This window comes from Lathamus discolor, chromosome 4, assembly GCF_037157495.1.
Source record: "Lathamus discolor isolate bLatDis1 chromosome 4, bLatDis1.hap1, whole genome shotgun sequence".
NCBI classification, from domain to species: Eukaryota; Metazoa; Chordata; class Aves; order Psittaciformes; family Psittacidae; genus Lathamus; species Lathamus discolor.
The window spans coordinates 49,249,045-49,273,548 of NC_088887.1; the positions used below are offsets into that span (position 1 = coordinate 49,249,045).

Sequence of the window (24,504 nt, forward strand, 5' to 3'; positions counted from 1 at the left end):
TCTTTTGAACACTTGGAGGGATGGTGATTCCACCAGTGCCTGGGGCAGCCTGTTCCAATGCCTGATCACCCTTTCGGTGAAGAAATTTTTCCTAATATCCAATCTAAACCTCCCCTGGAGCAAGTTGAGGCCATTACCTCTTGTCCTATCACTTGTTACTTGAGAGAAGAGTCTGACCCCCATCTCACTACAATCTCCTTTCAGGTAGTAGAGAGCAACAAGGTCCCCCTTGAGCCTTCTCTTCTCCAGACTAAACAATCCCAGTTCCTTCAGCTGCTCCTCATAAAACTTGTTCTCCAGACCTTTCACCAGCTTCTCTGAATCTGCTGCAGCACCTCAATGTCTTTCTTCTAGTGAGGGGCCCAGAACTGAACATAGTATTCAAGGTGCAGCCTCACCAGTGCTGAGTACAGGGGGGCAATCAGTTTCCTAGTCCTGCTGGCCATGCTGGTTCTGATACAAGCCAGGATGCATTTTTTTATTTTTTCAATTTCTCAAAAAGCCTTGGTCCCACATAGAGAGCCTGGTGCATGCAGTAGCTTGGTCTGAAAGTTTATGGAAGGATAGTCAGCATGCAGTTTCTCCAAGTACCTGGTCACCTACAAGGTCCATTCTCATTAACTTCAGAAGTTCATTCATGGAGAAGAAGCTGTGGAAAAAGTAACCTTTGCATCTTTAGGTTCAGCTTTGAAAATAAGGACAAGCATAAAATAGTTGGCAACAAGTATAAAAATAGCTAAAAGAATCAGCAGAGCTCAAAGTGAGAATACGAGACTTAGACACTTCTGTGTTTAAGACAGGTGGGAGGGGACCAATGGAATCATTTGTTATTTCTAGAAGCTATGAGTTTGACTTCTAGAAATTACTGTCATCTGGATAGAGGACTTTTATGACCACTATTCCTGGAGAACCAAAGCTGGAGCGTCAGTTGAGTTAAGGTCCTTCACAGAATTTGAGGGGAGCACTATCCACTGCTAACACTCTGGACTTCACTGCTCTCAAGAAATGAAAGAATTGCTTAGGTCATAGATGTGAAAAAATGGACAACAGCAAGACATACTGCTGTAGACAAAAACTGTCAGGCAGCAAAGTCTTATCTCCCTGTGTTGTAAGGGTGTTGACGCTTTCTCAAATGTTGTCTAGACAGCACTACAGTGTTCAAAGATTAACAATTTGAGGAATGTGACAGTGAAGAATTTTCATATTACAATGTTCTCTCTTTTTGTTTTTTCTCTTTTATCAAACAGCTGTGAGGACAAATGTCCATCCCAACCCAGAACATGCCCAACTGCAAAACCAGTGTGTTCCAGGCATTGTCGTTGTCCAAAGGAGAAGAGAGGTTCTCATGGGTCCCAAAGCAGAGAAACTCCTTGACTGAGCTCCCCCTATTCTCTGAAAATCCACTGCTTTGCAAAGTAGCTGTCACTGACTTTCAAACCATAGTAAACACAAACATCTTCCACATTAACAGCAGAAGAATGAATCCAGTCTGCATTTATTTATTAATCACTAACTGCAGATGAATCCTTTGGGACATTGGCAATTGTTCTCTAAGAGGTAGCAACAACCAGTGAAGTACTGGCTGTGTCGAAGAAAAGTGGAAAGTGCTTGTTCTATGTTACGTGATGGAAGATGAAGCTGGTATGTTGGTAAAGAGTCACGGTCACCAGGCAGTCTTTCAGAGATTAAGACTAGATAATCTTAGACTCTGAATCCTTAGCTAATGCAGTTCCTGGGTGAAACTTTCTTCAGAAATTCAGTGTACAGGATTTGGCTTCTAGTAGGTTCAGCACTGACTTATTTGATCTACTGTCCAGCTTTGATTATCATTTTGAGTTTATTGTACAACTACTGTCAGATGTGCCATATTTAAGTGTATATAAGAAAATAAATACATCAGTTATTCAAATGGTTTTGATCTTCCTCTGTTACTTTAAAACTCTGCCCAACAAAAAGAAAACAAGCAAAACCCCAAGGCCATCTTAAGTACAGCCTTCTTATATTTGTCCCACTGGGACTGGCTTCTGCCCAAACCCAGGTCGAAACAAGGCCACTTGATCAAACCATTTCAGTAAAAAAGAGTAATTTTTCCCACGTCTGCTTGACAGCCATGTGTGATTTATTTATTTGTTTCTGCTGTAATGTGTTAATCTCCCTAAGGGGGTAACAGCACACTAGTACTAACTCGTCAGTGTTTTTTAGAAAGGCATGTTTCACTAAAAGATGGTTTTGCTTTTAGCTTACCATCCTATGAAAATCTCTCTTTTGCACTGAAATTCCTTTCACCGGTGTGAGGCTTGAGTAACAGTTTTTTTACCCAAATCAAATACAAGGACAGAATTATTTTCTGAGCCACTGAAGTCAGGACTGAGCCAGCCCAGAGAAAATATTGTCAGCAGTAATCCTGAACTGGAAGTGATGGTCTTGATGACTGAATAATTTTTCCACTTTGCTGAATTCTTCAGTTCTACATTGCACTGTGAATGGAGGGAATAGAGCAAATGAAACAACCACTGCAGAGATGGAGAGCTTGACACAACACAGGGAAGAGAAAATGGGGTTTTGATGTGCCCCTGAGATTTCTTCCTTATATTTCTATAGGGAAAAAATAGATTGATTTAAAATAATATCAGACCCAGTCCTGTAAAATTGATTGAATTTTGGACAAAGCACCAAACAATTTAATGTGTCTTTTGTTTGAGTAAGCCATTTAGGATTTGATCCTGTATGAGTACTCTGAGAGCTTCCTAAGCCGTTTGTGATATAGGTCTGTGCAAACACACTGGCAGGCTGCTTTTGTTACCTGTGCTGGGAACTGGCCTGGGTTCCTCTGGCCAAGCAACACAATCTGCCCTGTGAGCATGCTATGTGGAGCCCCTGCAGCAGGGTTACCTCCTGGTCCTCACTGGGCTCCGCCTGCTGAAGGTTTTCCTCCAGAGGAAAGGCCACATGCAACTAGCATGTGCTTTGCATGGATGAGGGGAATGTGACCCCAGTACAAACCCAGGTGAATCAACCTGTTAGCAGCACACCCTCACATTTCCCTCACTCCTCTGAGAGGCTCTAAATTCTGACACATGTACATGGCGGGTGAAGTCCCTGAGCTATGTAAGGGCGCATAAAAGGAATGAACTGCCCATCACTTCTCACCTGGCTCAGCTGGGGGCATCCCAGTTTTATGGCTGGATTGACAATAGGCTACACCACTAGGATATTCCTCAGAAAGTAAGGGAGCTGCAGAGGTAAGCCTGACACTTAACTGGTGGCACCAGAGGCATGTGGAGTAAAAATATACCTTTGCATGAAACTATACAACAGTATTTGCACAGCTAAATTCTGTGGAAAGAGCTTAAGCTTTTGCATTTCCATGCTTTTATTAAACTGAAGTTCAGCAACTGTAACCCTGCATTAATTATGCCTGAGTTTCATCAGCATTGATCTGGGGAGGCTTCCTCACCTTTCTGTCCTGACTAGTTAACATTAACTTCTTTCATAAAACAGAATGGCTCCAACCCGAGAGACAAATAAGTCTGCTTCAAGTCCAGAAGACTTTTAGATAAAGCAGTTACTGAAAGGCTGAAAACCATGTTCGAAAACCATGTTCAAAAACCTTTCTCACTGAGGCACAGAGGGATTTGAACACGAGACACCTTACATCCAGAAGAGTGCTATAGCCATTAGGATACTCAAGCTAGAAAGGTACCATCACTGTCCACCACTGTGAACCCTGCTTTGAGGTTTTCATGCCTAGACCACTGAAAAAGACGACTGTGCCTGGAGGCCTAACTCAGGGCTGAAGATCCCAAAGGAAAAGAGTGAGATCTTGCTGTGCATAGCAACATTTTGTGCTTAACTCTTGCAGATCACTCTGTTAAATGTTTGTATAAATATTTTTGGTAGAAACAAGCTCAAAGAAGAATGTGTGATCTTCAAAAACACACCTGAATGCCAACATAAAATCCAGTGTTATTTCTACATTTAATCCCCTACAATGTCTTTTACCAGTGAGGGATTTCTATTTTGCAGCAGCAGTGTGCCAGACAGCTTGTGGATTCAGAACAGGTCTTAGGCTTACTGAAAAGGTAGAGAAGGAAAGTGCTTTTGATGGCATTCACTAACAAGAGTGACCTAAGCAGCCAGCACACTTAAATATTTATCTAGTTTATAACTTCATTGCTCCTTAGAGATTGTTAGCTCTGATTTCCAGAAGCCTTATGAATGTACTTTTTCATGCTTTAAATAGGATTGTCAACTCCAGTACACAAAGCTGAAATGCACACTCAGACCTCTCTGCAGGGTAACAATCTCGGGGCGCATGTGTGCATGCACATGTGTGAATAGGCACATACAACTTCACCCTCAGCTCTTTCCCTCCCAGTGTAGCACAGGACCTCACACAACTACTCTCTCTGTTAACCTATTAATCTGTCACTCAGCTACCTCCAGCCCACCAGGTTACAAAATGACGTGGAGGTGATCACCCACACTGTGCCAGGGCTGGTATGGGAAGGGGAAACTCTTGCTCATGCTGGCATCCTGTACACACCAGGACAGTGCTGTAGCCCCGTAGCTTTCCCCTGAAACTCAGCATGATGGATGCATCCCTTCTAACTTCACCTAAGGCACAGCACTGCCCTGGGCAGGAAAGCAGAGACACCTTAATGCTCTGAATTGACCAGATTCATACCTCATCTGCATAGGAACATGAAAATATTTTTCACTAGCCAAGTAAACCAATTTCTTTAGTATGAGAACTGGCCATTCTTCCCCTCCTGTTCAGTTGGCTCCTCTTGAAGAAAGGATAGGGAAACATATTTGGAAGGGAAAACATGACCCACCTACTTTTTGAGCTGTATTTGTGTACTCCTGTGTTTGCAGGACAGGCATCTTACAGCTTCTTTCTTTTACAAGAAATCCCCATCCTAGCAGATCTCCTGCTCCTTAGGCCCTGTGGCAGCTTCTGCATGGCAGCATGCTTCTCTTTTTCATTCTACTCTCCTGTAAGATTAGAAGATGACCAAAGCTAGAGTATATACTGCATATTTGTAACATTTCACTGAAATACTATGTGGAAAAGATCATGAGTTTAAGCACAGAACTGTGAATGCCAGTGCTGCTTGGTGGTCTTCACTGCCACAGCCCCAAGAAGACCCAGATATCACTAACACTGTGGCATAGACATAAATCCTTTACATGGAAAATGAGGTCTAACAAACAGGAGACTGAGTGGAAATGGAAACATGAGCAGAAAATTAGAATTAGATGAGTATTTTAAAAAACCCATAATGTTATTTTATTTGAGAAATTCTAGATTCTTCTATCCATTTAAAAATATTCAACAAACTTTAAAATAGAAATGCTTTATGTTATCTTACATATCGACACATCAGAATTTAATAATATTTACTATAACAATTCAGAAGACTTAAATGAGGTATATAAAATTCATAGGTGATCTGTTTTTTGACTGATGCCATTAGCTCTTAACCTATGACTAAACGACCTTCTCAGAGGGAAGGTTATTGAGCAGAGAAATGGTCTCTTTGAAGTTTGAAATGCCTTTTATTACTGTGTTCAGCATGACTTACTTTTTAAGCATATGGACATGATTTACAGATTTCATAGCCAGAATAATAATGCTAAAATTTCCTGCTATGGTGGTTTTTAAATTTTTATATATGAGGGAGGTCTTTAATGTGATATTTGGATTATGGCTTCTACATATTCTTGCTTATAATAGCAATGAGAATACTTCAGAGTAATTGTTAATTCTAAATGAATACACATAAAGTTTTAAAAACATCAGTTTTTACCAGATAGTTTTCACTCGTATGTGCTTTTTCAGGTAGGGGGCAAAAGAAAAGACTGAATGAGAATAACAGCAAAATATGCACACTGCATTTGAAAGACAAAATCTTTATACATTTGCAAAAAATTATACTTGACTTCCAGAAGGAGAGAGGGATGTGTGATCCTACAAAATGCCAGTGACAATGAAGAAATTCAAGCAAATCCTGAAAGTACTGCTATCATTTATTTCAAAAACCATCGGATGTCATTTACTGTGACATTACTCATAGCAACATTATTCATAGGAAGTTTGATAGACCACATAAATCCTGTCATACTGATATACACTGCAAACATATATATCTGTATGTAACCTTTGTACATCAACTCCAGCTGACTTTTAAGGTCTCTTCCTGTTTTCCAGCCAGGGGGGGAAAAAAAAAATCGCATCTACGTTTTTAGGGTTTTGTTTGTTTGTTTGTTTGTTTGTTTTTCTTGTACCATTGTAAGACAGGAGTTACGCTATTTAAATAAGTTATTTTACTATTTTGCTCTACGTAGTATAAAAAAAAGGGAAACCTTGAAAATCCAACCTAAAATTTGTGGAATATCCTTCAAATGCCCATTTCCCCTGTATTTTCTAAATATCTGATAAATGTGTTTCAACTTTAAAATATCAAAGAGGTTTTCACTTTCCAATTCTGGATTTAGGGAGTGAATTAGTCTCTCTGGAACTACAAGTGGTTACCAGAAGAAATGAATCTATGTTCTCATTTATTACAGTCTACATTAAAAAACAAACAAGTCAGGAGTTACAAACGGTGTGCTGCCATTCATTTTATTCCCATCAGACTCCTACATCAGCAGTTACTCAAAAACTTCAATGAAGAATTTTCACTTGGGGGGTGGGGGGGGTGGGGGGTGTCTGGGAAGGTGAGGAGAAAGTCTGTTTTAAATTAAGCTAAAAGGAAACTGCTCCTTTAGCCAATAAAGTAAAATGAATACATAAAAGGATGCTGCCATGGCTTGGTCTGTATTTTGACTTCTATGCCGTTAACACCCTTCTTTGTTTCCACTTTTATCGTACTCAATGTGAAAGGTCCTCCCAGGTTGAGAGCATTGAGGATCCATGACTTAGTATGAACTTCTTAATTTCTTAAACATCAAAAGCTACCTTTAAAATGTTTATAGCTGAATAATCAATCATTTAAATGTAATCTGCATTAGTTCATAGTAAATATTTTAAAATGTAACAGTGGTTACATAAAAAATACCAGTTCTTAAGTGTGATTACAAACTAACCATTAAGAAAAGAAAGTAACAGAGTAGGAAGCATTCCCCCTACTCTTCTGCCCGACTTGTTTTGCTAGTGATATTTTTAATCAGTGAACACTGTACCTCTAATGTGTGGCTTATCACAGGTCCAGCTGAAACTGTGATGCAAGAAATCAAGACTAACCCATCAGCTTCTGTTAGGTGACTCACCGGCAAAGCATTTATCCAAAACCCAGATCCCACTGTCTAAGCACATTCATGTGCCTCTTTTGCTCTTTTTTCTCTTTCTTAGGAAAGCATTTCTTGCTCTCCATGAACAGGCTACCTGTTCAAAATTGTGTCTGAATACTCAAATACTGTTGCACAGTGGTTATTTAGCTTCACTCTTCAGAATTAGAAAAACAATATAAGTGATGAAAATCAAAGAAAAGGTCAGCATGTTCAGAACTATGCAACACTTCTTATCAGTATTGCCTCCATAATAAACTGCAATATTTTCCTGCAGCTCAGTTCCAAAGGCATGTCGTGAAAATCCCTTCTAGTCATCTGGTCTCTCTGATCTGTCATTTCCCTGGACATCCCCTTCTGAAACTACCCACAGCTAACTTCTGAAGTTTTCATAGCTAATGGTGCCTATGCCTCTCTACCTGTCCCCTGGAGGCCAATCACCTGATCACCTTGCTCTGCTCCACATTAATTAAATTAAACTCAGAGCACTTATTTCCAGCCTGCACAAAGTTGAAATCTGTGGCTTCCGTTTCAAACCTCAAAGAAGGGTTTTACATGCCTGGAAGCCTCTCTAAATCTTGCCAACTCTAACAGCCAAATAGAAATTACTGCTTCCTCTGTGGACTTTACCTTCATTTTATCTTTAGACATTTAAGGCTATAATAACACTATCAACTTAAAGAAACACTTTTTTAATGTAATGGATTTAAAAGTACAGTTACAATGAATTATTCTTGCTTTACAGTTTAAATCTGGATATATGCTATCAAAATACTGGATAGTTCATGTTTAGTTTCTATAAGAAATTTTAATTCAAACTATAGAAAGCAGGCAGGTACTACATTAATGGGCATCATGAGCATAGAGAACAGTGCTGAAAATGGTCAGGAGCATACATGTGGTAGGAGCATTAGTAGCAGGAAATAACACATAACAGGTTCCTCAGCTTTGCACTGAAAATATTTTGCCTCCCCACTAGGACAAATACATTTTAAGTTTCCAATAGCTCCATCTGCTGTTGTCACTGCACCCTTTTTTTTCCTCCACCAAGACCTGTTTAACTTTCAGTTAAACCTGTTCTGTTGGCATTTGCGTACCAAAACCCCTCTGAAAGTTCTGTCACTTCAGTTTGGATTGACTCTACAACATAAATTTCCAGGATTTTTTAGAAGAGTTGGTCAAGTACAGTCTTAAATTTACAAACAGGAGACCTCTAAGACAGGCCTTCTCTTCTAAGGCTGCTTAGATGCATGAATGCTAAAGCACTTTGATGTGGCCTCAAGGCTGCAGAAACAGAAATTTAAATCTGCAACTAAATGGACAGTAAAATCTAGCAAAACTGGGGAAAAAGTAAACTCAAGTCTAGTTTGGTCGACAGGATGTGGCTTTGTAACAGCTGATACCAGATCTGTGTGTTACTGTATCTCACTTACCCAGACCAGAGAGAGGCAGAATTGAATTTCTGTCAAACTAGTCAGATGACTGGTTAGAGTTGATGCTGGTTGTGCGCTGGCCACAGGGCAGATACCCCTTAGGTCTGCCAGTACAAAGGCTCTTCTGACAGATTTCAAACTTCAGGGAGAGCACAGCCACTGCTTTGCATTGTGTGCCCAGGAATTTCTTCTGCCCTGTTCAGGGAGCCCTTAAGCTGGATCATGGACTCAGCTGAGAAGGCAGAAGACAGCCAGCATTCAGGCTTTGCTTGTTGTTAGGGACCAGGAAGGAAACTGAGATCAGGCACTCAGGTGCTGAAATGGTCCCTGCATGGAAGTGGTAAACAGCTTATGCCTAGGTAGTGTAAAAGACATTAATCCACAGCATATGTCAGTACACTCCAAGCAGCTGCCCTGTACTGGTAAGGACAGAGACACAATCTGTGTGTAAGCACAGGGGACTAGAAGCCACTCCTGGTATATATCCCCCAACCGCTCCCAAGCCCTCCTGCTCTTCGGCACCTACCCTGCCTGATTTGAGAGGATACATGTCCTTTGTGGTGGACATCACACTGAGATTTGAAAGCAAAACAACATCTTAAATGGAGGCAGTGGCAGAAAGGTGCACCAGGCGTTCAAGTCAAGATAGGACTTGATGAGAACATTCTAAGGCCTGGATGCTTTCTGAACCATTGGTCTAGCAGACAACTCAGCATTTGATGCCATGATTACAACTGAAGAGATCTCTAAGAACATCAGGGAGTTGAGTAAAAACATGGCTTCAGGTCCATACAGGCTTAGTTGGAGGGACTTGATAGATCTTCATTATACCAAATTAAAAGAACTGCTCAATCTCTAGCTGCTAACTGGTACCATCCCAGACATGGCAGAGGAATGTCAGACTATGTTAATATCTAAGCTGGCCCTCCCAGGGCACCAGAATGACACCAATAATTGGTGACCTATTATGCTCGGATCAACTATTTTAAGGTTTTCTACAATTTTAACAGTAAGGCTGACCAAGGCATGTCCCATTAATCCATGACAAAGGGGATTTATAAAATCAGCAGGCTGTTCAGAAAACCTAAAATTATTACAGCTATTAATTGGAAATGCAAAAAGGGAACATCGACCCTGGGAGTTGTTTTTGTTGATGTAGCTAAAGCCTTCAACAGGGTGAGTCATATTCACATCATCACAGCTCTTAAGCAAAAGGGTGTGGATAATCATATTGTTGCCCTGATTTTGAACTTATATGACAATGTTAACACCTACACTGCCCTGAAGAATGAACAGTTGGACCCTATGGGGATCTGGACTGGTGTAAATTCAATGTCTCCAATACTGCTTAACTTACCTATGGACCCCTCACTGTGTAAGTTAGAGGAGGAGGGAAGCAGGATCCAGCATTGCATGAAAACTGTAACAGCTTTGGCTTTTGCAGAATACTTGGTTCTGTTGAATGGGTACTAGGAAGAAATGCAGGAAATTATCGAAATTTTAGAGGTCTTCAGTGATCATCCACCAGCCTGGGGACAGAGTAGCAACTTCAGCCTAAGTGAGGCTGAGAGGGAGATGATAGAGCAGAGTATCCGGCAGACAGTTTTCCTGCATTTTCAAGAACACCAGAGTGGTCTCCTTGAGGCAAAACAGTATCTGCTACCAGAACAAAGCCACAGGAGTCTCTTTCAGTGTCCTTCATCTTCTCTCTCCATTAACTAGATTTATTAGGGTGCTTTAGGGAGCACTGGAGGACTAGGCTTGGAGGCAGTAATTACTCTGCTGTCACTGGTTTAACGTCTTTACTCTCTGCTTTACATATCCCACAGTCCCTCTCTGACTTTGTATGTGCTTTAAGTGAAGGAGTGAATGCACTGAGTTCATTTTAGAAAGGCAGAAAATTTTATTTCCTCTTCAGCTGTTGGTCCCTTCACAACATCTTCACCTGAGATCAGGGCAGGATAGACTTCGGGTCGGCCCAGGATCAGTTACAGTTCTGTGGATAAGCAACACAACAACACAGCCAGCAGAAAGTGTGCCATACTCCACCCTCATGAATCAGCCATGGACAGAAAATTTAGCAGTACCTTTGCCAGCTTCACACTGGCAAAGATTCTTCTCCTTTCCATTAAGGTTTTGTTTTCCTAGGCTTCTTGGTAAACAAATTTTTCGAGGTCATTTGGACATGACAGCAGGAGGAGCTGCTGATATAGGGGGACTGATTTGGACCACTAACAGATATGACATTAAGCACAACTAGACATGTTTACTGAAGAACACATATGTCAGACGACCAGAGCTAACACAACAGGCCAATGCCAGGAAGGCTTGGTGACCATGGTTTTCCTGACCTCCTTCAGAAAGATGTTCAGAGCCCACGGCCAGCTGCTGGGAAAGCACCAAGCCCTCTCCAAAGCTCAGATGAATATATAGGGATAAAAACAAATCACAACTGCTGTGGCATAGAGATTTCTGAGATTAAACAGATCTGTCCTATGGAAGGTTTTGCAGGTTGGTGACAGTTTTCGGGATTTGCACAGTGGCTGGTCAGCATCGGCTTATGAAACATGTCAAATGCCACTTCTTTTGCCAAAGAGAGGGGCTGCTGTGTTGAATACCAGTTACAATTTCTCTTTGTATTTTTCAAGCTTGCATACCAAGAATTACAACTTCTCTAGAAAGCACACAAAGGATCTAGAATATATATTAAAAATTAATAAAGAAAGAAAATCTTCCAAATAGTATTGCAAAGTATTTTGTTTCTGACAGGCTGCAGTTTCTTCTGAGAATGAGGACCCCAATGGCCCCCTGGTTCCCCACCTCTTCTTTCACAACAGGATACCTGCTACTGCAGGTGAGAAGCCTCCCCACTTCTGACCTCATCAGCAGCTTCTTATCCTGAAATTCAGGTTCCTGCCACCTCAGAGGAGTGCCTGATGATGAAATCAGGTTTGCCAATACTGGTCTCACCTTTCTGAGCACAAGATAAATTCAGTCAACAAGCAATGTTTTTGTTCTTCTGCACATTAACCTCTTTCATGTCTTTCAGTCCCCAGAATGAAGAGCCTGATTTCCATCTTGGTCCTTCTTGGGACTGGTGTCTCCAAACTGCATCTTGTCCAAGCTTCAATCTAACCAGGAATCCATTCAGCAGTCCAGCTTAGATCAGCTTGTACTGCCATCCATGACACCTATATCTGTACAGGAGGAGTGATGACAGAATTAAATCTGACAAAATTCGTACCAGAAATCTTGGCAACGAGAAGTAGCTGCCGAGCAGAATTTTGAGAACATGTAGAAGAAGGATGCACAACCCCAGCCCACTAAGGTAACATCCTTCTTGGCAGTCAGGCCAGTGTTGGAGCTGCTAACAGCTGATTGCAAACCTCTTTGAGAAGACCAGAAACACACACCCAAGTGATGCCCACCCAAGGTACCAGAGCACAACTCACACAACCCAGCCGTGTTTCTCAAAGTTGACATGCCTGGCCTGTCTGTAAAACTGGTGGTATTCGTATTTTATTTTCATTTAGAGAGAGCAAGCTTCCAGCACCTGTGGCAACAGACAACATCTCAGGAGTTCCCGTTGTGACTGAGCCAAACACTTCACCAGAACAACTTCTCCGCAGGGCATGGCAAAGCCTTTAGAGTTTTAGAGGACACAGCTCACTTGATAAACCACTCCGGACTACGGTTTTTTTGTGCACAAGATTATTTAGGGGTATTTTATCTGACAGCAACCTGCCGAGGCGGGCTTCCCAACACAGTAATGACAACGCTCTAGTAGGAGAAAGGACGCCCCGCCGTAAGGGGCCAGGCCGGAGCACCAGCAGCAGGCCTAAAACGCTGCCGGTCGCCGGTTGCCCGCTGCCCTCCCCAGCACCGGCGGGCGAGTGACCCGCCCCCCTTCCGTTAGGCCGCTTCTCCTGCGACGGCTGCGATTGGCGATCTCCTTTTCCCGCGTGACGCAGCGCCAGGCGGCGATTGGCTTCGTCGCTGAGCGGGGCTGGAGGCGGGAGCACTCGGGCGCGGTTGCCGTGGCGACCGGGCGGCCGTTTCCGGAAATGGGAGGGCGCCGGGGTGTACGCAGGGAGCGCCGGCGGCCGGCAGGTACGTGCACGCACGCGCCCTGTCCCCCGTCCTCCCTCCCCGCTCATTCCGCCCCCCTTCCTCCCCCCTCGAGGCGGCCGCCGGTTGCTGGCGCGATCGCCATCTTAAAGGGCCCGCGGCGGCCTCCCCTCAGGTGCGTGCTGCCGGCGCGGGAGGGATGGCCGAGCCCGGCGGCGATGGCGGGGACGTCGGCAGCGAGGGGGCCGGTGGTCTTTTTGTGCGGCCGGCGGCGAGTGATGTCATCTTGTGGTTTCCCCCGGCAGGAGCGGGCCCGGGATGTCGGCCGGGGTCCCGGAGGGGTGTGCGCACAGCGTCTGTATGGTGTCGGACTTCTTCTACCCCAACATGGGGGGCGTGGAGAGCCATGTGTACCAGCTGTCACAGTGCCTCATCGAGCGGGGCCACAAGGTCCTGGTGGTCACCCACGCCTATGGCCAGCGGAAGGGCGTCCGCTACCTCACCAACGGGCTGAAAGTCTATTACTTACCCCTCAAGGTCATGTACAACCAGTCCACCGCGACGACGCTCTTCCATAGCCTGCCCTTGCTCAGGTACATATTTGTGCGGGAGAGGGTCACCATTGTCCATGCCCACAGCTCCTTCTCTGCCATGGCCCATGATGCCCTCTTCCACGCCAAGACCATGGGGCTGCGAACGGTGTTCACAGACCATTCCCTCTTTGGGTTTGCGGACGTCAGCTCGGTGCTTACCAACAAACTTCTGACGGTGTCCCTGTGCGACACCAACCACATCATCTGTGTCTCCTACACAAGTAAGGAAAATACGGTGCTGCGAGCAGCTCTGGACCCTCGGATAGTCTCTGTCATCCCCAATGCTGTCGATCCCACCGACTTTACTCCAGACCTGTCAAGGAGGGATGAGGCTACAATAACAATTGTGGTTGTCAGCAGACTTGTATACAGAAAAGGTAATGGGGAAAAAATGTAAGTTTACTGTGGCTGTATTTTTCTCTAAGGTATGTCAAGAAAGGTCTTGGTTAGGTACCACTTATGCTATGTCTGTACAGATTGAATTTTAAATGGGAGTTGGGAGATGGCAGTTCTGTGCTTTTGCGTCTCTCCATTCGAGAAAATGAAATGTATGTTTCAGTTTGCGCATGTTGTGTTCTGAGGTACATTTCTTTTGTAATATTGGAGATATTCAAAACTGAAATGTGTAAAATTGAAAGTTTGGCTTACACTGAGGGGGGATGTGATCTAGGCCCTAATCTATATATTCTGTTAGAAATGTTTTAACTGTTTTCTAATTAAGCAACAGCAACTTCAAGTGATTTATGTAAGAGTTCACAAGTTGTCTTCTTTTCAGCATTTTGTGTTCAGCAGTGTATCTGTCTTCAAGAGACTTATCTTTTTTCCTCTTTTGAATATATAGCAGCAGGTTAAATCACGATAAGTTCTAAAACCAAATACATTAACGGATTGCCCTAAATTTTCTACTCTTAGGTATAGATTTGCTTAGTGGTATAATTCCTGAGCTCTGTCAGAAATATCCAGAGTTACATTTCTTAGTTGGAGGAGAAGGACCAAAGCGAATCATACTGGAAGAAGTCCGGGAAAGATACCAGCTGCATGACAGGTTTGTTCCGTGCATGTCTATGACTCTTCAGTATACTTTAGGGGTGGTGAAGGCAACAGCAACAGCCTTTCTGCCTACCTCCTTCCCCTAAAAAAAAAAACACCCCAAAACCTGAGGCTGAAGGAGATGAGAACTATTGAAGGCAAGGCAGCTAGACCAGATGCTAACTGAAGGCTTAAAGTTGGACTGTGATCATGCAAGTTAACTGATAAAAATAGGCCTTGTATGAACCTTCATTTGAGTCAGATAAAAGCTGACTTAGACATAAATTTATCATATTCCTCTATGAAACAGTGCTGTTTGGATTGCAAGTTACTGTATGGCATAACATGTTAGACAGCTAGTTTGTGTCGCTGCTGCTTGTGAGGGTGACTTAGTAATTTATTTTGTTATTTCAATATAAAACTCTTCAGGTAATGCTTATCTAGTATGTGTTCTTGGGGTACTGCAAACATGTTCCCTGGTGCTACTGTGTTATCAGAATATTTCTATAATACACGTGCATTTGTATATTTCTTTGGGGTTTATTTACTGTTCAAAGACAGTGTCATGTGGCAAAGACAAGGTTCTTAATTTTCCATTTCCTTTTCTCTGTCTTTTGTTACTCCTTCTGTACTTCAGTTAGTGATTCCTCTGATAAAATTGTTTGTTAGTATCTTTCTTAATCCACCTTTTTCTGTTTCACGGTTTCCAAAATAATAGGTCCTGATCATTGTATGCTAAATACTTGCCCCCCAAGTCTGAGATTAATCAATCCTTGCATTGAAATTACAGATGATACATCTAAACAAAGAAAGGGTGACAAATATTAATTATTAACTGGATAAATCTTTGTTCTCTTACAGAGCTAGAAAGCTTAGTAGCAATGTTTTGAAGGTGGTTACCAGTAAAACAAAAGAGCAGCTTCTCCCCCCAGCTTTGTTTTCAGAAGTTTTTTTTAGTGCGAAAATAAGAAGTAGAATCTTTTATTTCCTCATTGGTGGAAAAATTTAGAGAAAACAGAGCAAAGGTGTCTGTGTTCCTTCTTCCACTACATAAGTGTAAACCATTGGAATATTTTTCAGAATATGTGTAACACTGTACCCCTTTATATGCAGGGTGCGTCTCCTAGGAGCCTTGGAACACCAGGATGTTAGAAATGTTCTAGTCCAGGGACACATTTTTCTCAACACTTCCCTCACAGAGGCCTTTTGTATGGCAATTGTGGAAGCAGCAAGCTGTGGTTTACAGGTAAAAAAAAAATAAAAAAAATTCTCAACTATCTAGAATGCATGTATCCATTTTAAACAAAGTTCATGATTAAATAATATGTGCTTGTTAACACTTGATTTCATCTGAGGCTCTGTATTTACAAAGGTGAGCAAATATAATCCCTGTTTACAGATCACCTGGAAGCTGAGACAGAAGGGTTAACTGAAACTGCTTAAGCTCCCAGAAGAAACGTGCAGAATTGGGAATAACATGTAGATCTGCTAACTCTCAGTTCTCTGAACTAACCAGGCTGCCTCTTCAGTATGCTATTTTGTATGTACTCCTTTATAGAGTTTTGGGGTAGTTGATGTTCATGAAGGTTTACTTTGACCTTATTTTAAGAGGTGCTGTGGAAAAATGGCTTGTGAGCATGGTCAGTCAGGGGTATTGAATTGCCACACCAAACCATTGTACTAGAACTGTTTTCTTCCTGCACCAAGAACTGACAGTTTTTTTCTTGCATTAACTCAGGTTGTATCTGCCTTACCCTGTAGGGTTTCAAGATAACAGCTGGAGAGAAAGAAAACTGTAAAATCCCTTTCTGGCCAATTGACAACTGAGATTGTCAACTCAAAGTTAAATCAACAGCCATAAAAAGCTTAGATTCTCACATAAAATATGAAGAAACATTTTTTTAAAAAGTCAGGCTGAGAAGAATACCTAATATACATGAAGTATAGGAAATGCGAGGGACTTTTTTTTTTTTCACTTCAGTGTCCTTTTATAGTAGTTACTGCCCAGTTGTAGTTATTTCCCTGTCATCTGTTTTACTCTCTAGAGCTGAGAAAGTTCTGCAATTTTCTTATTGTTGCCTGCTGTTTAGAGATGATTGCATAATATGAGTCTTAATATTTCTTAGTATTCATCTTAGTATTAGAGCTGTAATTTCCCTTTAAAACCAGTATTTCAGATTAAAATTACTGAACTTTAAAAGTAATTCTTGTAAATGTTCAGTAGCCTAGAAAGCATAAACTGAAGGCAGATGTGTTAAAACTGTCCTCTCCAAACAGAGGTAAGTTTTCATAAGGGGCTGCGGAGAGAAACTCTAAAATCTGGTTACACAGATTTAGTTGTATACTGTGACAGATACGTTTAGGGAAGGTGTCTCATAAACCACTCATTAGACCAAGTCTTCTGTTTTGTCATGCTACCGAAGAATCATTCTGAACATTCTTAAAAGTAATCTACTATGCTGGATCTTTTCTAAGGCCTAAACCTTATGCAGATTGCATACAGGTAAAATTTTAAAGAATGGTATTGGTCTTTGCCTTCATGGCAACCACTCATTGAATATTTTTTTTTCCGTTCTTAAGTGCTACATTTAAATAGTTTAATAGTGTCATCGCTCGATTTTATTGTTTTACTATTATGTTGCATGTGTGCTATTTCTGTTGTTTCTTTCAAAGGTGGTGAGTACAAGAGTTGGCGGGATTCCTGAGGTGCTTCCAGAAGATCTCATTATTCTATGTGAACCCTCTGTGAAATCTCTGTGTGATGGATTAGAAAAAGCTATTGCCCAGCTTAGAGCAGGAACACTACCATCTCCAGAAACTGTTCATAATAAAGTAAAGACGTTTTATACATGGAGGAATATAGCTGAGAGAACTGAGAAAGTATGTATAATCACTTCTATTAAATTCTCTTAAGTACAGTTTTGAAACAGCTGCTGCTTTGAAACATTACTATGTACATTCTCTATATAACCTTTCAGTGTAATATTTCAGTGTTTTTTCTGTCAAACACACATGGTTTTAAAAAGGTTCAGAAAATACTTTTTCCCCCTCGATACATCCCTAGACATGTGGGGTTTTTTTCTATTTGCAATTTTTTCTTTCATAACTGCTGATTAATATTCTGAGGAACAGCATAAATCTTTAGTTACATTTCTACTCATGCTTTGGTTTTGGTTTTGGTTGGTTTTTTTTCCCCCAGTCTTCACATTAAGTATCTTTTCTGGCATAACTGGAAAACATGCTGTACAAGATGTATGAAAAGGAAAAGTTAATGGCAAAGTTTTGTCTGCCACGTGTTAACAAGTGGTTTAGAAATATACAAATTAGTTTAGTGCCAGTTGACTGAACCTAGCTGAATTTTCGTAAGCTATGGATGTAATGAAAATAAACTGTCACACTTCTGGAATTGTATTTCAGAATTACAGAGAATTACACACTTGAGTGTAGAAAGTCCGCTGTAAGCGAGGAATGTTGAGTGCAGTAATTTTATAGCTGCGTGTGGATATCTGTTGCTTTGACTTCAGCCCCTGTGTTTTAGGGAAGACTGTAGCTGAATTACATGCCTCTTAATTACACTGTAGTGCACTCAGATGTCTAAGTAGCCCTGAAGTGTTGTGTGCAAAATGTTAGTGTAATTACGAAAAGTATGCATGGAACTTAAGTTGTACAAAAGAGAGTTGTTTGTTAGCTTATTGAGTTACCCGTAGGATGAAGTAGGCAGTGTTCTCAAGGAAGAAACTTTAAGTTTCTTTTGAGATGGTGTAGTGGGTATTTATGAAACATGGGGCTGTATTTTTTAATTTTAGTGGTTGTAGCTAATATGCATATTAAGTCACTAGTAACGTGTATGCTTTTCACATTCATTGAATTTTAAGCATTTTACTAAGAGTTACTAGCTTTTCTTTAAATAAAAATCAGTATCCTGCTATGGTTTGCTTGATTGTTCAAATACAGACATCTGGAAGATCGCCATCCATCTTTGAAAGTGTGGTGATTGTATGTTCAGACTCTTTTCCTGAGACTGGTGTGAATGTAAGATTAGAACCCACTCAATTAATTAAAAAAACCCTAACCCCCTATATACAGTATTACAAGAGACAAATTGAAGCTTTCCTATTTAATGAAATACCCTTGAGGTCTGTCAGAAAACCTTTATTTTCCTTTTTCTCCTTAAAAAAAATAATGACATTTCTGAACAGTACTTAAAATCTGCAAAGCTTTTTGGGGTTAGTATTTGTCTCATCTTGTAGTAAGGAATAGATAATTTATTTTGCACGCTGACAACAAAGTACTGGCTGTTTTTCATGGTAGAATCGACACTGATTTAAGTTCTTGCTTTCTGTCTTTTCTCCATTTAGGTGTATGACAGGGTTGCAGATGAAGTGGTTTTACCAATGGATGAGCGACTTGACAGACTTATGTCCCACTGTGGCCCAGTGACTGGGTATATTTTTGCTCTTTTTGCTGTTTTGAACTTCCTTTTCTTGGCATTTCTGAGGTGGATGACTCCAGATTCCGTGATTGATGTTGCAATAGATGCCACAGGACCTAAAAGTGCATGGACTAAACAGTATTTTCTGGGGAAAAAAAGGAAGCGTTAAAGAAGATCTTCCAAGCTCCTAAAGTGCTGAAATTGAGAGGAAAGGACACATCAGTCACTAAAGGTTTTAATGCTTGCTGATAGAGACATTACTCTTAAAATTCTTCAGTTTCTTTCTGAAGTCCTTGGAAAGAAACTTGGTTAAATGTACTACCTCAATTTAGGATGATGCTTTAATTTAGTTTTGGATTCATGCAAATTTACGGACATCTCTTTTGCACTTAAAATTGGAAGAACATGGGGTTTTATATGATTCAAAAGCCTTCGAGACAAAAGTACAGATTTTTTTCAACAACGTGAATATTACAGAAAGTGACTGTACACTTTACTGGTATTTGAGAAAGCAAAACACACAAATTATTAGTTTACAATAGTTTCTGCTAATTCCTTGGATTAACTGTGATTTCTATTTTGAGACTTACTTAAAAAATTTTAATTAGAAACCCAACAAAACATACCTTTTCTCTCCTAAGATGAAAACGGTACTTGAAATTAGTCATTAAGGCTGTTATTGTGGGAATGTCGGAGACTTATTTCTAGTTGTGTCACAGTGACAGTGTTTCGCCTGCGTAGCATTATTATTTTAAAGTTCTTCCCTAGTCAAATTGGATTATCCTGTTGCTAAATCAAAACTCCATAATGAATTTTTTTTATGTTTTCAGAGGTGCTAAATTTGTCCTGTTCACTTACATGTGTGAAAATGATGTAAAGCTGATGGTGTTTGTGTCTTGGTTTTTTGTTTGTTTTCCATTTTTAGATTACATAGGTATAGGAATTCTATTCTTTAGAGGTAATGCAGCCTTCAGAAACAGCTCAGGCCTGAAAACTCCTCCAACAGACTATGCCAAAGTGTAAAGTAATGTGTGTGTGCACACGCACGAGAGAGAAATCTGTGAAGGGCTTAACAAGCACTGTCATGCTTTCTTGCTCCCCCCTTCCCCCCTCCCACACCTTCTTAGTTTTCTTTTTCTTTTTTCTTTTTTCTTTTTTCTTTTTTCTTTTTTCTTTTTTCTTTTTTCTTTTTCCTTTTTCCTTTCTTCTATTTTCTATTTTCTATTTTCTATTTTCTTCTTTTTTCTTTTTTCTTTTTTCTTTTTTCTTTTTTCTTTTTTCTTTTTTCTTTTTTCTTTTTTCTTTTTTCTTTTTTCTTTTTTCTTTTTTCTTTTTTCTTTTTTCTTTCTTTTTTCTTTTTTCTTTTTTTTTCTTTTTTTTTCTTTTTTCTTTTTTTTTCTTCTTTTTTTTTCTTTTTTCTTTTTTTTTCTTTTTTCTTTTTTTTCTTTTTTCTTTTTTTTTCTTTTTTCTTTTTTTTTCTTTTTTCTTTTTTTTTCTTTTTTCTTTTTTTTTCTTTTTTCTTTTTTTTTCTTTTTTCTTTTTTTTTCTTTTTTCTTTTTTTTTTCTTTTTTCTTTTTTTTTTCTTTTTTCTTTTTTTTTCTTTTTTCTTTTTTTTTCTTTTTTCTTTCTCCTTACATATGACCAAAATGGCAGTTCAGTCCATCTCTGGGAGGGACAGTGTTCAGTGTGCGTGATTTCTCCTAGATCACATCAGAGACACTGGACAGGTTCTGCAAGTGAAATTTTGGAAAGGTACCTGTTAAATAGAAATAACCAATAGGTATGCTTTCGAGGGGGGAGAGGAGAGGAGGGGAAGGAGGGAAAAAAAAATCCGAAAGGTCTGGCTTCTCACATCTTTTAGCACTCTTATGTAATGTATACCTGGGACAATAAGGCAGCACAGCACATCAATGTGTGAGAGGAGGCATTTATCTCATTTATGTCAGCGACCTCTAAAACTTCCCCCTGATGCACTGGGTTAATTTCTTATTCAAGCATCACTGAAGACTGAAAATCTCATGATTTTTGTGTCTCTGAGTATTATGTGTTGTTGGACACTGTATTAATATTAAAACTGTGCAATATGAAAGTACTGTTTCCAAACCCTTGAAGGGCAGTATTTAAAACACAACTTCTGTCAATATCTTGTTGTTTGTGTAGATACATAGTTATACTAATATTTTATAATTCCATTGAACATATTTTCATGAAACACAGAAAAGTAATATGAGAGAAACTCCATACACAGTCTGTTTTCTTTTGCTAGATTATTTAGACTTTGATATGTAACATACAGTATGCATTGTTATTACAGTTTCAATTTTACATACTACCTTTAAAGGTGGATGTCAGCTAAAACGGTGCCACACAGACTATGTGTGGCAGATAAACGGGTGGAATTAAGGTAATTTACTTTTCAAAGTTACACCTCCCCCCCTCCCCCATTCAAATTGATAACCACTTTTTTAAAATACTGATTACCCTTCCAGAAAAATATTATATATATTTATAATAATATTCTGTTGATTGTTTTTTATTTCTTTTTGGTTTTCTGCAATATCTACAAACAAATTTTCAGCAGGATAGTGAGAATATTTAAAATACTTCTCTATTCTGTTGTGTAAATTGTGTACTTACTAATAACATAAAACCTTGTATTTACAGTTTTATTTAAAACTTATTAACCTTTCCATAAAGAATTACTATTTTTCATTACTATTTGGGAACATACAATTAGAAAGTACAGAAATATACTCCAGATTGCTGCTTCCCATCACTGGTGGTTGGACTTCTTGTGAGAAAGATGATTGTTAAAAAATATTTTGGTTTTTTTTGTATTAAAAAACATTCTGTTTGTTGTGACAAGTTGTCACAAAAATTTAAAACCCAACAGGTTTAACTACAAGTATGCTGTTTCGAAATTAATGCAACTTGTATTACATGTAACTCTTTGCAGGACTGATTAACTTACTAGCCTTGTGCAGAGGAGTAAGGGATGATGTCATTTAGTTTTAAAAAGCATCAGTGGGTGGAATAAAATAATCACAGTAATAAAAGTCCTGAACAGAGATAATGTGTATTTAGAAATGGATGAAATAACCACTTAAAAATGTAAAATGTTTCAGTTGTGCTTATAGTTAACATTTAATCATTGTGAAATACTAAGGAAATGTTACTAAAGAGAGAGTGATACTGAGTAATGTATTGCATAGAGCACTGACTGGTAAGAAGGAGGGAACACCCAAAACCCACTTACATGGAAGATCTGCTTCTTATGGAGAAGGTTCTGTTGGTCTGCAATGAAATTTAATTCCGCAGGCACAAGGAGAAATAGTGTTTCCAGTACATTATGTGCAGACACTGTGAATTAAGGTATAGATGGCCTGCTGATAGTTGAGAATTCTATGTTAAACCAGAACAGGCATCAAGTAAAGTATGACTGTAAGATTCATCTTTAAGATTGTGTTTTAGTGGATGTGGTAGATCTGTAAAGAAGGTAAATACACTGTAATGTACTTATTTTTGTGGTCAAGTTTTTCTGTATCTTTTTTAAATAAACATTTTTCCCCCATTTTGGTATTTATTTCTCTTCACTAGTCTTTGGTTTGTTGTTTTGGGGTTTTTTTTACATATATGCTTAGGCTTCTAAACAATTGTAAAAGTTTTGATGCTTCAGTAAAATACAGATATTATGTAAATAGATCCAAGAACAATCTCAAAAGAAAATGATTTTACAAACTTTTAAAAATTAAATAATATTTAGATATTTTTAATGTTTGATTTGCTATCATTAAACTAGTCTCATCACATCGTTTATAACAGTAAGTAGTAGGTTGACTTCCACAATTTTTTCCCAAATGCTAAAACGTTGACCTTGTCAGATAAAAGGTGGGGTTTTTTTGTTAAGGGATCAAAACTGAAGGCAAGATGTTGTTCTGCATCTGTATTTACCACTGTACTACAATTATTCATTTTTCTTGTAACAGGTTGGATTTTCTCAGATTCTGACTTGCACCAGCACTGGCATGACTGGAGAAAATATTTGTGCAGGATTCATTGAATTGTGCATTAGCTGGCTGTCTAGTAGACGCTAGTTCTTAAGCTGGTTGTGGAAGTGGGAGGGACTGATGGCGTGTATCTGGAGAAGGAGTCATCCCTGCTAGCACATGTGTTGAAGGCGGACAAAATACCTGCTGGAATTTGCAGTCTTCCTGCCCAGGCAACAGCAGGAGAAGAGATAACCAGACCTTACATAGTGAGATGGGTGCTGGGTAGGGCAGATGAGTCCTTTGTCTGCTTATCTGACAGCAACAGTGAGTCACTATATAAATTTCTTTTTAAAAGCAGGAGTGTTGTAAGTGTGCTGACCTAAGGATGCAAATGAGGCAAGGCTTGTATGAGAAGCAGTGTCATTTATTAGCTCAAACTGATGAAAAAGAGATAGCTGGGCTTTCTGTATGTCTTTGTTCTGATCTCTTCCCTTTGAGATAAAGGGTTTCTGTCTCCTTTTTTTCTCCAGTTGTCTTACTTTGAATATATTTGATACTCAAACTCTCAACTATACACATTAGAAATACACCACTGAAATTCAAGGATGGTCTAGCATAAGAATAGACCTTAATTTATTTGAGAAGAGGATCCCTCTAATCTTTATTTCATTGTCAGATGCGACCAGAAGTGTTTGGCATTTCTTATTATTGACTAAAGTTAAAGTGAACTGTAGTGCAAACAAGTCATCTAAGCTGCACTGCCTTTTCTTCTGTGCTTATTCCTTGCATGTTTGTAAACTAAGGATATATAGTCATCAGCTTTCCAGTTCTTTGGAGGGTCTAGCTAAACCATTCACCATCTCATGACAGTTTTATTGAAGGATTAATGCGTTTTCTGGATATTTTGATGTGACAATTTAGTTATTACTCTAGAACGATTTGTTGTGTAGTTTGGACATCTTGCAGAAGTACTGAGTAAGACATGTTTTTTCTATGGAGGGCTGACCTGTTCGGTCTATCGATGGAGTGGAATAATCCATCTCATTCAACTCACTATCATGCAGCCCAAAACAGCAAGGGAGAAAATATGAGATTCCTGGTTTTGCACTGTCATTGTTCTCTTGTGTTATACTTGTTCTCCTGTGTTATGCCTATGTGGCCAAACTGGAACCATGCAGCTGCTTGCTCACTCCCCCTCCTTCCTTCTCCCCCACCCTGCTCCTGGAGGGGTGGGGTGGAGAATGGAAAGAATGTAACTCCTATGGGCTAAGAACAGCCCAGTAACTAAGGTGTAACACAAACCCCTGCTGCTGCCCCAATAATAATAATGATAAGAGAAATAATGAGGGAAGAGAATACAATCACTCACCACCCACTGACCAATGCCCAGCCCAACCCGAGCAGTGATCTACCCCTTCCGGGTAACTGCCCCCAGTTTATATAGTGGGCATGACGTGCTGTGGTATGAAATACCTCTTTGGCCAATTTGTGTCAGGTGTCCTGTCTCTGCTTCCTCCCAGCTTCCTCTCCTCCCTGTCAGAGCATGAGACTCACAAAGTCCTTGGTCAGAGTAAACATTACTGAGCAGCAACTAAAATCATCAGTGTTATCAGTGTTGTTCCCAGGCTGAAAGACAAAACCACAGCACTGCACCTGCTACTAAGAAG

The 24,504-nt window shown here is 39.9% G+C and overlaps 2 protein-coding genes across 3 annotated transcripts in view; both read left to right on the top strand.

The window, feature by feature from the left end:
- Positions 1 to 1,909, top strand: part of VEGFD (vascular endothelial growth factor D) — a 30,102-nt gene extending 28,193 nt beyond the window's left edge. The window contains exon 7 of the mRNA XM_065677406.1: positions 1,248 to 1,909. Coding sequence (XP_065533478.1) covers positions 1,248 to 1,374 — 127 coding nt within the window. The 3' untranslated portion in view covers positions 1,375 to 1,909. The remainder of the gene's footprint in view (positions 1 to 1,247) is intronic.
- Positions 1,910 to 12,740: 10,831 nt separating this feature from the next.
- Positions 12,741 to 19,993, top strand: PIGA (phosphatidylinositol glycan anchor biosynthesis class A). Of its 2 annotated transcripts, none has more exons than XM_065677408.1 (6): positions 12,741 to 12,836; positions 13,100 to 13,764; positions 14,300 to 14,432; positions 15,530 to 15,662; positions 17,090 to 17,296; positions 18,775 to 19,993. In XM_065677408.1, the coding sequence occupies exons 2-6, from the start codon at positions 13,113 to 13,115 to the stop codon at positions 19,015 to 19,017; spliced, it is 1,368 nt and encodes a 455-aa protein (XP_065533480.1). In that variant the 5' UTR covers positions 12,741 to 12,836; positions 13,100 to 13,112; the 3' UTR covers positions 19,018 to 19,993. The 2 variants fall into 2 exon arrangements, with proteins under 2 accessions (XP_065533480.1, XP_065533479.1); XM_065677407.1 differs by lacking the exon at positions 12,741 to 12,836 and adding an exon at positions 12,906 to 12,969.
- The last annotated feature ends 4,511 nt before the right edge of the window (positions 19,994 to 24,504 follow it).

Coding starts and splice junctions, on each gene's coding strand:
- PIGA (XM_065677408.1), top strand. CDS start 13,113: ATGTCGGCCGGGGTCCCGGAGGGGTGTGCGCACAGCGTCTGTATGGTG. Junction 13,765..14,299: donor CAGACTTGTATACAGAAAAG/GTAATGGGGAAA, acceptor TTCTACTCTTAG/GTATAGATTTGCTTAGTGGT. Junction 14,433..15,529: donor AGATACCAGCTGCATGACAG/GTTTGTTCCGTG, acceptor CTTTATATGCAG/GGTGCGTCTCCTAGGAGCCT.